At 41.1% G+C, this 14,637-nt stretch overlaps 1 protein-coding gene across 3 annotated transcripts in view; it reads left to right on the plus strand.

Annotated features, from left to right (window-relative positions):
* ncor1 (nuclear receptor corepressor 1) overlaps window positions 1-14,637 on the plus strand; it is a 79,029-nt gene that overhangs the window by 10,972 nt on the left and 53,420 nt on the right. For all 3 annotated transcript variants that reach the window (XM_080779554.1, XM_080779556.1, XM_080779555.1), the window contains exons 3-10: window positions 1,929-2,029; window positions 2,155-2,362; window positions 4,347-4,529; window positions 7,009-7,125; window positions 8,484-8,540; window positions 8,708-8,760; window positions 9,822-9,888; window positions 13,087-13,259. In XM_080779554.1, the coding sequence (XP_080635680.1) occupies window positions 1,929-2,029; window positions 2,155-2,362; window positions 4,347-4,529; window positions 7,009-7,125; window positions 8,484-8,540; window positions 8,708-8,760; window positions 9,822-9,888; window positions 13,087-13,259 (959 nt within the window). The remainder of the gene's footprint in view (window positions 1-1,928; window positions 2,030-2,154; window positions 2,363-4,346; window positions 4,530-7,008; window positions 7,126-8,483; window positions 8,541-8,707; window positions 8,761-9,821; window positions 9,889-13,086; window positions 13,260-14,637) is intronic.

Here is a 14,637-nt window from a genome sequence, read left to right on the forward strand (position 1 = left end):
CTCCACCAGCCGAAGGCATGGGGAGAGTATTATTTGCTATCCGTCTGTGTGTCCAGCCGTCTGCGTACAGCTAATCTCCGGCAAACAACAACCTGTTATAGGGCCACCATGAGGCAGATTGTAGCAAAACACATAAACACATTTTATCCATACATCACGCAAATCGGTATACACTATCTCGACTATAGACATGTGATCAACACAGACCTGTCCGCTTCCCCATATTCCGTCCTGATTTACTAAGATTACCTTCCAAAGGTTGCAGATTGATATTGATCTCTCACTCACTTGCATCACAGCCAGTGTTTATACTGGCTGTATAAACAGTCGTTTGCAATGTATCATTGGAAAGCAGTACTAGTAGTTGTTGTGCCACTCTAGCTAGCAGTCCAGGTAATGGCAGGTACCATCATGAGCTCTCTATCTTGTCTCATTTTTAATTAGTAGGAAGACAGATTTGACTAATTTGGTTTAGTGCTACTACCCAACAGGTGTGGTCAAATGGGACTACTCTAAAGCATTGTTGTTAAAAAAATATTCTGCTGCTGTCTAAAAAATTACTACAGTTAGAGTTGATTATAACAAAGTCTTAGCTGAAGCTATCCTACCTTTTCTGTGCCATGATGGTCATGTAATGTTTGTTCGCTTAATTCAATGACAGACTTCTCAGAAGGCAAATTACACCGAAAAATGTACACTGTGCTCTTCTGGGATTTATTTGCTTGAGTCTGTGATAAAAAAAGAACCCTGGAGTTTGGAAATGTGCCTCTAACGTTATTTGCAATGTGCTCACGTTTGTTTGCAGGTCAGTGTGCAGATATTTTGTGTTATTTTTCCATTAAGCCTTAGAAGTAAATAAGCCTCTAACTGACATTGACATTCATTGAATTAATCATAATGTACTTAAAGTCACAATCTGGTACCACACTTTGAATTGCTTTGTATAGTTCAGTTAGAGTAGTAAGTCTCTGTATGACTATTAGATTTTAGATCTAGTTATTACTGAGTCTGCTTTACCATTACAATATTTGTAATGGTAATGGTAATTTGTAAACGGGTCGCAGTTTACTTTGAAAACCTGCATCTCACCTCCCGTCGGTCGGTTGGTCACGCCTCCATATACGGTCACGCCATGTGACATCATGCCTCCATTATGGTCACGCATTGTGACATCTCGCCTTGTGACATCATGCCTCCATATATAGTCAAGCCTCGTGGCATCACGCCTCGTGACATGTCACGCCACCATATATGGCCATCTCCATATTTGAAGATCACGACACTGACCTCACCAAACCCTGGATAGACATACATGGACATGGAAGACTGGATCATCACCTAGATCTGCATATACTGTATGGAGCCGGCCAGCAACTCTACATCTGATCTCAAACCCTTAGATCTCCATATATGTAGCTGACTTGTGCTGACATTCCATACTGTATGTTGATCCTCCCCCACCCGTCTCCCTTTTGACTGATATTGTCCATTCAAACTCTAGACGGGCCAGCCCCAAAGTTATTGTGGCAGCTGGCGAAAACTAGAGTTCTCAGCACGCCTCCGCTGCCACCCTATATCCATATACGGAGTTGACCTGTTCTGACATTCCATATGTTGATCTGACCTCATTAAACCTTGTACACTCAAGACACGCTCCATATATGGCCAAACCTCATCAAACCTGTACATTGTACTACACTCAAGACACTGCCCCCGCTGCCAACCTTAGATCTCCATATATGGAGCTTACCTGTTCTGACATTCTATATGATGATCTGACCCCCCCATGCCAAAGCGCCAGTGCTCGCCCAGCAGTCTGCTGTCACCCAGGCAGATGTGTGCACGTCGCTTCTCGCCCTCAGGGTGTCTTACTGGTTATTTTGTGTGTGTGTGTTCATGGTTGTGTGTGTGTTCATTCGTGCCTTCAGGAGTTCACCGTCCCGGACTATCGGACTCACAGTCACATGCAAGATCCACAGGGTAGAAGAAGACCGTCTTTGCTCTCCGAATTCCACCCTGGAACAGAGAGGTACGGCCCCTGACCTTTCTCTGGTGGCTTTTTTAACACTCTGTGTTCTCATTCCTGCTGTCTGGATCAGCATAGCTGCTGATAAAGCTGGACATTTGAATTGTATACCTCTGTTCTCTCCTCAGGCCTCCAGAGAGACGCCATGGCTATGAACAGCAGTTCCACTCCATCACCACCCAGGCCGAACATGAGGCCATGGAGGCTAAACGCCCCCGCATGGAGACTGTGTCTGAGGCCCATATGAGCCGCACTCCTCCCAATGCAGGGGGTGTAGTGCTGCCACTGCCCCATGCAGTCCAGGACAGCTTTAGAGCCACTGTGGACGTCAAGAAGGTTGGCATAAAAAATACACAGTCAAAAATATTTTCTCAAACTTAACCCATTCTGACCTGAGATCAGATTCATACGAGGTTTCCACGGGACACACACTGGTCTGATGAACCCATTCTGACCTGAGATCAGATTCTAAAAATGTCAGTCGTTCTTCGAATTTTTCAAAAATAGCAGACCTACAAGCTCGTATCGCGCCACTCGGTGGCGCGATACGAGCTTGTAGATCTGCTATTTTTCAATAGCTAAAGCATAACATGATGCTAACACCAAAATGGGTGCCAGGTCAGAATGGGTTAAAATGTTAAAGACTTTGTGCATTTAATCAAATTTCAACTGTCATATTCTTTATATGAAATATTGTGTGCCGTATGCCCCGGCCATGGTTGGTGCTATCTTGTGAGATCAAATTAATCATTCATATTTATGTCTTATTTTATATTTATTACACCTTTTAATAAGCTTAGTTAATGTAATGTTAAGCCCGGATTGTCCGGACAATGGACATGCATCCATCGAGTGACATGCTGTGATGAAACAATCTTTATCTTGACATGAAACTGGAAATTATAATTAAACCAATCTATTCAGTCAGACTCTGTATAGCCTACACTTTTGAGTGTATTATTCAATTAAGGCATTCAAATGTAATATATTGGAATATAAAAATAAATAAAAAGCCATCTGTTTGAGAGCAGCTGTACAGCTTTAAGTTATGCCCCTTCCTTGCTGTTCTGAACGTACACAACACATTGAATCACTTTAATTGATTAAAAAATGGTAACGGGTCGATGAAATGGGTGATCCATTTGGTTATGATAGATGACAACCAGACTTGACCAAAGAAGTGATGTAAAAACCTTTTCCCAGGGTAACTTTCTTAATTTCTCAGAATATTCCATATTATGTTCGAATATGGAATATTTGTTGACAGTTCTAGTTTCTGCTAGAGCTGGTTGTCTGGGTTAGGACCCACCGCAGTGGTGTCTGGTGAGAACTTAACCGGGATGCCAAAATCTCTGACACTACGATATCTGGGTTCTATGGCCAATATCCCGCCCCCGCTTTCAAGGCCAACAACCTCTCTTAGTTGGTGTTGCTAGCCAAAAAGAAATGAAAATAGTCAGGACGGGCGAGTTGTATATCTGCTATCTATAGATCTACAAACTTACACAGCGTTGTGGTGTAATATTACATCGAATAAACCAACTAGGCTGAGCAGGTGTCGATCTACGCATCTCGTTCAACTAAAGGTTTAAAGGCGTAGTGAAATGAAAAATACGTTTTTCACACTTTTAGACCATATCCGTGGTCTTCATATGGGCATACCTAACAATGGATGCCAAAATAATGGGCAAATTCTAATTTCTGTGTTTTTATATCAAAAGTCCATAAAAATATCTTTTTAATTACGTGATGACGTATAGAGATACACATCGATAAAAGCCAATAAAATTTAAGCTCACCCGTTTAATTCCCCATATCTGCACATCTGTCCAGCACAGCTGCTACTGATTACAGAAATCCTCCGTTTTTATTCCCATTCAAGATAACATAAATGCCCACCATTTCCGTTTCCCTACACCTTTAATGATTTAGTAGCCTACATAATCAGCTTTATTACTTACTTTCTTACTTGCCTCTCTCCATTTCATTGGCAGTCACTAGGCTTGTACAGTATTAAATCCCCATTGGTTCCAAAGTCTTGAGTACAACTTTGAGCTGTGATATTGGGCATAGTGTTTGTGAGGTTAGGGTTAGGCATAGTTTTTGTAAGGTTAAAGATTAGGGTTTAGGCATATAACTGCCCCCCAACTGGGCGAAACGCCAATAAAAGAAAAAGGGAGTCCCTTATCGACTAACTGAAATCTTTAGACACCCTGATCACAGCCTACGAATTAAAAATCTACGACATTTATTTGTATAAAAGTATATATTTATATTGCTGTAAAGCTCTTTTTAATACAATTATTATACTTTGCTCTAGGAGACACAGTTCGGTGTGAAAGTGGAGTCCTCATCCTCAGGAGGGCTGCCTTTACACATGGTGGAGGAGCAGGATAACTCTCCTTCCAAACTGTCTAAGGAAGAGTTGATCCAGAGCATGGACCGTGTGGATCGGGAGATCGCTAAAGTGGAACAGCAAATATTCAAACTAAAGAAAAAACAGGTGGGTACCGGGTATGAATCTGGTAAAAAATAGGTGGGTACTGGGTATGAATCTTCCATAACAGTTCTAACAGACTTATGAGAACAGTTTAGTCCTATAGGAGAGGAGTTCGTCAGGTTCATGTTTGCCGGGTTTAATTAGTCTCCACTCTCCTCCAATGTTCCCCCTAAGGTGCGCCCCGAAATAAAAGACAATTGCCGTTTTTTATCACATGTTTTGACGGCCCTTTAGACGAATATTAAATGCTCAGTGGGCACGGTTGTGCGCAATAACAACGAGAGAGGGACTAATGTTAGCTTTGCGTTAGCTGGTAAGCTAACGTGGTTATGTTAGTGTTTGCATATCACTACAGCACAACAAGCCTCTAGTCCTGTGTACTTATGAATGAAACATGTGGAAGCTAACGTTAATCTCTAGCGGTCTAGCCCCATATGGAACTTCTCTCTGTAATTCTGTGTTAATACATCTTTCCATCAATCAATTCCTCTGCTATGTAGAGCTACATAGCCCATAGCCGGCATAGTAGGGGCCATAAGGGGCTGACGTTCGACAATCTGAGAAACTATAGTTCAAAGACACACTTTTGGCCAGATTATTAAATAATATAAGAAAGAGGCACCAATTGTGAAAATAGCCGATCTACAAGTTCACAATGAGCTTGTAGATCGGACATTTTCACAATATTTGTCTGTGGAACCATTCTGTTGCTTGTCTGGGTGGGGGGTCCCCAGTTCAAATATGATTACTTTGGGGGGTCACAACCTGAAAAGTTTGAGAACCACTGATATAGACTACATATATTATATGTAATATTCCTAAAATTGTTAGCCTACCACCTTGATATAAAATAAAAATGTTGTAAATTGTAGTGCGTAACCTTATGTAACTATTCATTGATTCACTGGTATACCAAAACCATTTTGAAAAAAGAAATCACACCTGTGTGAAGTGAGGGGTGCTCACTTCGCATTATCTAACGTTTGGATAGTTGGTGTCAAGGTGACGTATGTTTGCTCAGTAGTTGCTGCTCAGGAGGTTTGAGTGTTTGCTCAGACCGAGAATTAGAGGGAACATTGGTCTCCTCTCTACCTCACCATTGCTTCCACTTTGCACTCTTTTTCTTCACAGATTGCAATACATGAACACATAAAACATGGAGTTCACATTGGCCAACTGTATATTTTAACCCTCAGAAAACAAGCCAATATAAATGTATTTCACTGATCAACGCCTGTCCCATAAATATTGTGATGCCTCTTTAAGTCATGTCACTCAGTTCTAGTTTCTATTCATGTTTAGAACTCTAGTTTCTGGTACAGTTTAGAACCATTCAGCTCCATGAGGAAAATTTTCAGTCTGACCTCAGTGTCACTGATGCAAGCTCCTGCTAAGGCCCATATACGCTTGCTGGTACTGTCAGTGAGGGCCACTAATCAACACACAGAGCCACAGATGGCACCAGTGGCGTTGAAAGGCAATTCTCCTGGTCTGTAAGATGCTGCTCCCAATTAAAGTACATTTCTTGAGCCCAGGGCTTACTTGCTCCCGCTTCCTGTCGTTATCTCCCTCTGGAGGTGCTTTATAGTGGTTATTTTTCTACTGCTATCTTTTTGGAATTTCTTCTCATTAGATAGGAATGCACAATGCAAGCTAAGCTTTGTAAGCAGGGAGATTTTAACCTGACACACACGCACGCACGCACGCACGCACGCGCACACACACACACACACACACACACACACACACACACACACACACACACACACACACACACACACACACACACACACACACACACACACACACACACACACACACACACACACACACACAAAAAAATACTTTCAGGGATTTGTTTGTTTGAGGTATTTCAGGAGCTTCTGTTGATGTTGTCTATGATGATGAAACCTGGTAGTTTACATAACCTGTAAGTCACCAGTTCAACTGTCTGTCAGCATGGCCCCGGTGTCAGAGACCTACAGTCCAGTGGAAAGAGGAAAAAAGAAAAGGCTAAGCCTAAACAAGCAGGCAGAGACTAATCTGATAAATCCTGCCTGGGCCTCCGATATCAAAAGCCTGGATCAGATCAACACAACAGTGCAGACAGAAGCTGAGTCGTGGTCCTTGAAACACCATTGAGTGCAAACTAAATTCATATACGTGGAAACCATGTGCACTTTTTCACTTTTAAATTGGGCACTTCATTAAAAGATAATGTTTCCGGGGTGCCTGGTGACTCAGCCTGTTAATGCACATAAATCATATGGTCCTAGTGAGCTGTGTTTAAATCCAGGCCCTGTTTTGTCTCACTTGTCTCTCCTCTCTCTGCCCTTGGTTTTCTGTCTGTCTACTCTGACCTATATGCAATTATATAGCACTTAAAAACGATACATACAAAAATAAGTTACCCCTGTTTTACCTGTGTATTCTGTGTGCCTTTTTACTTACAGTAATATTGTATTGTCTTCATGTTTCTTAGCAACAACTAGAGGAGGAAGCCGCAAAGCCAGTAGAGCCAGAAAAGCCAGTGACACCGCCTCCAGTGGAACACATTAAGCACCGTAGCATCGTCCAGATCATCTACGATGAGAACAGGGTTGGTATTTGGCCTCGTAACTCCAATGCATTCATTTGTCCTATTTAGTTTTTGTACCATTTGAGATAGTTCAACCACTTTGAACCTGTTTTGGGCATGTCATTATAGATGAAGATTCTCAGAAAATGTCACGAGTTTTCTGGAAAGAAGCTAAAATGGCAAATGTAGTTGCCCACAAGGTGTTGTGAGCTTGGATATTTTCATCATATCGCAAATAATGAATACTATTTTGTCTTGTCTGTCTACAAGTTACTTCTTAGACTTCCATGCTTGCGATGGTACTGTTTAAAGTGAAGTTGTGAATCTTTTATAATCGTGAGAATAAATTAGTTTTTTTTTAATGTCCGTCCACCATAAGGAGAGCTGAGCGAGGCAGGCTTCATTATCTGTATTTCCGCAGAGCGATATGGGAGTGGAGTAGTGTGTGTGAGAGAGAGAGAGAGAGAGAGAGTAGAGGTTACTGTAGTTCATGTCTTCCCAGGCTGCGTTGTGCTATGACAGTGCTGGGACACGCCTTCACTCGCAGTCAGCCATTAACCCTTTTTAGTAAAACTGGTCGTTTACTTACATCATCCCCCGGCCTTGGAAATCGGCCCCAGTCTACAGGCAGAGGGTCATGAAAAAGGATGTTTAAGAGTTACTGAAGGCTAGTTTTAATGAGCTTTCAGAGCACACAGCCTGCTGTGATCCAGGAGAGCTGTCATTGCCAGCCCTTATTATGCTCCAGTGGAACATTCTTCACTGTACTTTTGCTCGTATCATGTAGCTCCTCTTTGCAGACAGGTACAACACAGCCTTGAAATGTTTCACTCTGGAAAGGATTTTTGCAGCATGTTCAAATAAATGGCTATGAAAAAATATCTACCGTAATTTCCGGACTATAAGGCGCACCTGAATATAAGCCGCACCAGCCAAATTTAGGGAAAATCCCGTATACAAGCCGCACCGGACTATAAGCCGCAGGTAGCCCCCTAGTGGCCGTTACGTTAGCTCAGAGCCTTAGATGGCTCTGCGTTAGCTGTAAAAATCCATAGATTAGCCGCACCGTTGTATAAGCCGCAGGGTTCAAATCAGGGGTAAAAAGCCGCGGCTTATAGTCCGGAAATTACGGGTACTACTTTTCTTTTCGTGACTCCATTTTATTTTATGTTTTTGGTATTCATGATCCTATGCTTGAAGATGTTATGTTATGCTCTACATTATTTTTACACAAAAATGGCGGGCAGTTGGTGCTTTTAGTAGTTTAGTAGTTTTAGCAGTTGCTGCGTTTTTTTGTTTTGTGTCGATTGAGAAAATATGTCATTTTTGTAAATTGACACATTTAACACTTGAAGCACTTTTTTTCAATCTTTTACCAGAAAAAAGCTGAAGAAGCCCATAAGATATTTGAAGGTCTTGGTCCCAAGGTTGAGCTTGTAAGTATAATTGTAGGGGACTATAATGGTTATTCACTTTTTCCCTTCGTAAGGTGTTTGGAAACAAATGATGCATTCTTCAATATTGGATATTTATTACTATTACTCCTAATGGCTAATGATTAATCCACTACTGGTACTCGTTACCCTTTTATTTCTCTTCTCAGCCCTTATACAACCAGCCATCAGATACAAAAGTGTACCACGACAATATAAAGACGTAAGTGCTATGTTACATTTAGCTGTTAATGTATATAGACTTGCACATAAATGTGAGAAGAGTGTACCCGATGTAATATTCATGACACTAACAGGATATGAGGCATCTCAGCTGAGGGTAGTGATAGGATAACATAACACCCACCTCGTCTAGATAAATCGTGCTGATAATTCACTGCCCAGTCTGATCACTGAGTCACCAGGTCACTTTGCCCTACTGACACAGAGAGAGAGAGAGAGAGAGAGAGAGAGAGAGTTTTATGGGCTTGAAGGCCAGGCTGTCTGGTATGAAGCTCTTATCAGCGCTGTACCATGAGAATGGCCCATTTGGGCAAAACGTTTTTTTTTTTTGTCCCTCAGAACAGACATGTTCTATCTTCTACTGCCACCACCATGTGCAAATAAAACAGTTCCCACAACTTGCCAGTACTTTGTAGCTGTCTGAATGAAGGCAAAGAGAGAGGCTCAGTGATTGTGTTATATTTTAGACTTTGCTGAAAAAAAGTATTTCCTAATCTGAAATGGTAGTGTTGAACTTGTTGACTGCATGTTCTTATCACATAAAGCATAGTGATATAACTCCTTGGCTGTTGTCTTGGTGCTGAATTACTTGGAGAAATGTCTTCATGCAGTAGCTAATTGTTAATGTTAACCTGATGAAGGAAGTGTTTGTTTAATAAAGCACAGGACATTACATATACTGTGTGCTGCAGAAATTACCTAGGTTTACTTTGGGTCCAGCAGCAGCACCAGTTGTATGAAGAATGTGCATGTCATGGAAATACTATTCCTATTCCTGTTTGATTATTGATTTGTTATGATGTTGACTAGTGTTCATCTTATTTCAGCGCTATTCTTACATGACTCTGTTCTATTCTGAGTAACTACATGTTATAAAGAGATGCCTGAATAGAGTGTTCTAGCATTGCAAAGGAACATGGCATGGGACATTATGTTGTATGCTGTGTGCTGCGGCCATTACCTATGCTTTTTGTGGCTGAAGAATGGTTTATTAACATGGGCTCTTCATCATCATATACTGTACATTTTGATCTCTTGCAGGAACCAAGTTATGAGAAAGAAGCTTATACTGTTTTTCAAGAGAAGAAACCATGCTCGAAAGCAAAGGGTAAGTATCTGCCTTTAAGGACAGATAGTTTGAAAGAACTTCCAGGAATTTGTGTGATTGCAATGCTTTGAACAGAGAAAGCCCATGGCCATACAGGACATTTGAACACAAACTGTGCTCTCACACAGATGAGCTAAATGCTATAACAGAGATTATACAGGATTACTTAAGGGTCTCGAAAGCTGTATCACCTTTGCTGTATTAACAGTTATGCAGATCTGTTATGAGGTGCTTTGCATACATTCAACAAGCACCATAAGTTATCTATCTATTTTCCAAGTACATTAAACACTTAAAGGGAAACTTCACCCTTTTTGCAGAAAAATACATGTTAATGACGTTTAGAAGATTTTGAACATTTTCCTGGGCGTCTTTATGTGGTTTTAGATTTTAGCAGTGAGCCCAGTGTCTCTGATGTCATCGACACTGGGCTCACTTAATTCCTGGACTACATGTTGTCTCATTAAGACTGCCCAACCCCTATCCAAGGCGTAGATCTATTCTACGTCCGAGCATAGACATGGTAATACTCTGCCTGCCTCTGATTGGCCTACCGACTGTCCTCCGAGAAGAGAATGACATCTTGGCACGCGCGACAGTAACTTGTAACTTTTATTTTTGTAGAAGAGGAAAACTAATTTGCTTGCTTCGTTTTCTTTGATTGAATGATTGATTGAACACGTATTTGTATGATTTGATTTGGGTGTGTTCTGAAATAAAGTCTTAAGTGTTAGTGTTGATTATCGTGTATTAATCTAATTATAGTAAACTAATACTATTATACTTAAAAGGATAAAGATCAAGGGAAAATAAACCTTTTTTAGGCTACAATAATGTTTCAAGTTTACACTGTACACATAAAATAAACGGCAAAAAAAAAGTTTGCCTCTTCTACAAAACATACAAGTTACTGTTACGCGTGCCAAGCTGTAATTCTCTTGTATCGTACTTGTATTATTTATTTATTTTCCACCACGGAGTAACCTCGCGGCAGACTAACCAGCATATAGCTATCCACCTCGGCGGAAAGTCTGGTAAGGCCGGCAGTGTCGGTAGGCCAATCAGAGGCAGGCGGGCGTAACCATGTCTATGCTCGGACGTAGAATACTTCATCCACAAGGAGAAGCAGTGCACCAAAGCATTATGGGAATTATGGGATTACACACATAAAATCTTCTAAATGTCATCATTAACATATATTTTTTGGCAAAAAGGGTGAAGTGTCCTTTAAGGCTGGTCATTACCTTCTTAGAGGACCATACTGGTGGTCTAGCCTCACAGTATACTTGACATAACTGCAAAACATTTTCCAAAGCATAATATGCTTTGTGCGATTCTGAGGAAGTCACTGGATTTCATTATTTTTTTTGTCAAATTGACATCTAGTTTAAAATAGTCAGTGGAAAATAATATTGATTTACCAACATTCACAATAGCTTCCACACACAAATGTTCATATAGTGTATAAAATTGGTTTTGAGTGAACCTTTGACGGTACACTCAGCATAGCAGAATATACAAAGTACACTTTATCTCAGAGACCTTGTGTCATATCTGAAGTCGGAGTAATGACTTTTGTTTTTTAAACATTTGTTTCACCATCCCAATATTGACATAAACATAATATCTCATGCTTAACCCTGGCGTCCTGATTTAAAATACTCTAGTATTTGCTGCAAATAACATCTACAAGCTCACAATGTGTACTATTGTTTAGTGAGCCGGTAAATCAACTATTTCTGGCTAAGAGATTTGGTCTAGAGGGAAAAAGGAGTGGATCAAATTATAGACCACCAAGGGCCCCGGTCAACAAAATATACAGGGTTTAAATGGTACCTCAGTTTAGTGGCACATTCGATTCTCTACTTTTGGCGTACATTTTTGTAGTGTTGGTGGGTAGTCCAGTACTTAGCATACCATGTCTAAATAATGCACGGTAAACATCTTTTCAATTGTTTGCTGAACCACATCACGTACTGTGTGTTTAAGCCTTCCAAGTTTTATGGTGCTGTTAAATCGGATCAGAGCTCAGACCAAATAGCAACCAAATAGCTCCTCTCTCTTATCAGCACGCTCATGGTTAAACATAGTCTAATCACTTCATGTAGAAGCACTTTTCCTTTTTGTATTGCTTGGATCAGTGAGTGCAACCTTTGTCAGGTTGCACCCAGCCAGGGTCAGATAGACCTTTTGCACTCTGGACAATGGTGGAGTGGACATGGCCTTATGCCAAGAGGAAGGTGAATTGTTTGGCCCTCGCTGGAGAGAGTGGAAACAAGGCTGTATTGTCCTCCCCCATATGGGACTCTTTCCATGTCTCAGCTGAACATTTTAACTCTTCTGGCTCTGGAGGGTTTTTATTTTGGACTAACTTGTTACAGAGTCACTCCATGAAGAGAACATCATGGTGATGTTTTGTGCTGCTGAATCCTACAGTATTTCTAAACAAAAGTGGGATTGTTTTAATTATTCTCTAGACATGCGTCAGACAACAGGCTAAGCTAGGGAAGTGGTGTGCACTAATCCTAACTCTTCTGAGTGGTGTAAATAGGATATGTGTAGTTCAGCAAATGGTCCTGTCTGTTTCCAGTAAAGCTTTGTGGGCAGGTGCCAAGTGCTGCTGGAAAAAAAAATCAGTGTATTCATAAAGCTTGTCAACAAACAGAATCACACAGTCGGTGCTGTAAAATATCTTAATATATGGTTGTGTTGACTCTGGAATTGATAATACAGTGATGATTTGGGACCATGTTATGTGAATGGTGTTGGTCCACTGAGTGGAAACTGGAGTCAACACAGCCATCTACCAGGATATTTTAGAGCACTTTGTGCCTCAGTATGTTGACAATCTTTATGGAGATGCTGATTTTCCTTTCCAGCTCGATTTGGCACCTGTCGGTTGGCAACACTGGCAGGTGCTCTCAAGTGACAAATCACAATCCCAAATATGAACATTATGTATATTTTTTGTGCAGTACTGTTATTTATAAATTCTTAGTCATGGTCCATGGATAACATTTTGTGAGCGCACCACAATTAGTGCGAAATTTAGTTTCCCAAACTTTTGTTTCCTTTATTGTTTAGCAGCAGTTATCACAAAGCCTGTATATTCAGTGATATTACCATCGCTGAATATTAGCATTCATATTAGCAGTTGTTTAAAGCTTTCCTGTTGTGTGCGTGTGTGTATATTCACAGGAACAGAACATCTGCCAGCGATATGACCAGCTGATGGAGGCTTGGGAGAAGAAGGTGGAGAGAATGGAGAACAACCCCAGACGCAAAGCCAAGGAGAGCCGAACACGGGAGTACTATGAGAGGCAGTTCCCTGAGATCCGCAAGCAGAGAGAGCAACAGGAGCGCTTCCAGAGGTAAGACTGTTACACAACACAGTGCACAGCTGTGGCTGATGTTAGCCCGAGCTCTGCTAGGTCAACTGTAGAAGATAATGGTAATGAAAATAAAGAAAATATCAATAAATGTGGTTGAATCATGATGGAAGATGTGTTCCCAAATTAACTGCAGAAAGCATAATAAACTTTCTTCATTGTTATTTAATATGAAAATCATATGGATTTGTAAATGTCAAAAACTTTTTGCATTTAGAAAGTTGGTACCGGACAGAGACACATAAAGAGACCTGTTGCTATAGTGGCCTGTTTCTCTTCTTTGTGTGCGAGTGTGTTTCTCAAGATACTGGCTCGTCATAAGGCAGTGTGGGTCTTTCTTGGAATTAGCTTTGGAATGGACATGAGGGTAGGGCTGACATTTGGCCCCATAAACTACATCATTCCTATTGAAAGACTTCACAGCAATGTCTGTTCCAATACGTTCTCGGTCTGGCATTGAGCACACTGTATATTAGAGCTCAGTATTTAAGTCTATTGGCTAAACCACTGCATCTTACCTTAGGAGAACACCAATTGTACATATGTGACCAAACATTATGATGGCAACATAATAGCAGCATTTTACCCAAAGAAATTGTGCCACTGTTCTGTGGATAATGCATTTTTCTGCATTGATTATGGAGCTGAAATGCCGACAGCTAAAGAGAGAGAACCCTGGAAGCATACATTTGTTGCCAAACCTTCAGACTAAAAATCCTAGTTTTGTCATCACTACATTAAAACAGCGTTGAGGCTCATCATTTTAAATACTACAGCGAGTTTGGTTGAGTCAATAAGCCCCTGCCCATCACCAAAGAGCTTGATGCAGCTCTGCCAATTGAGAGCCTAAATCTACCACGTGTCTGTACTGTCTGTACGGCTGTAATGCACGTAACTCGAGAACCGTTCGCCCCACCGACCTCAAATTCGACACACGCGATCCACACCCCCACAGGGAGTGCAGTGCCCGGTGTCGGTCGGACTCACGGTTGTCCAAAACCTCCACAAAAGGCTCTTGTATTCTTTATTTTGTTTTTACTGAGAATAAGGTTAGAAATAAGTTCAGGGTTAGGCATAGTTTTACTGGGGTTAAGTTTAGGTATAGGGTTGGTTTTAGGCATAGTTTTACTGAGGTTAAGGTTAGGAATAAGGTTAGGTTCAACCGTTTAAGCATAATTTACTTAGGTTTCTTTAGAAATACCAGGCTGCGCTTTTCCGCCGGCTGTATGCCCGGGGCGAGTTGGTAAAGGGGTGACTCGTTTGGTGTTCCCTGCCCATGCTCCATATATGGAGCTGGCCTGTTCTGACATCACAACACCCCATATTTGGGCATTCCTGACACGAATAAAGGGACACAGAG

The sequence above is a fragment of the Protomyctophum bolini genome, assembly GCF_963924005.1.
Source record: "Protomyctophum bolini genome assembly, chromosome: 13".
Lineage (NCBI taxonomy): Eukaryota > Metazoa > Chordata > Actinopteri > Myctophiformes > Myctophidae > Protomyctophum > Protomyctophum bolini.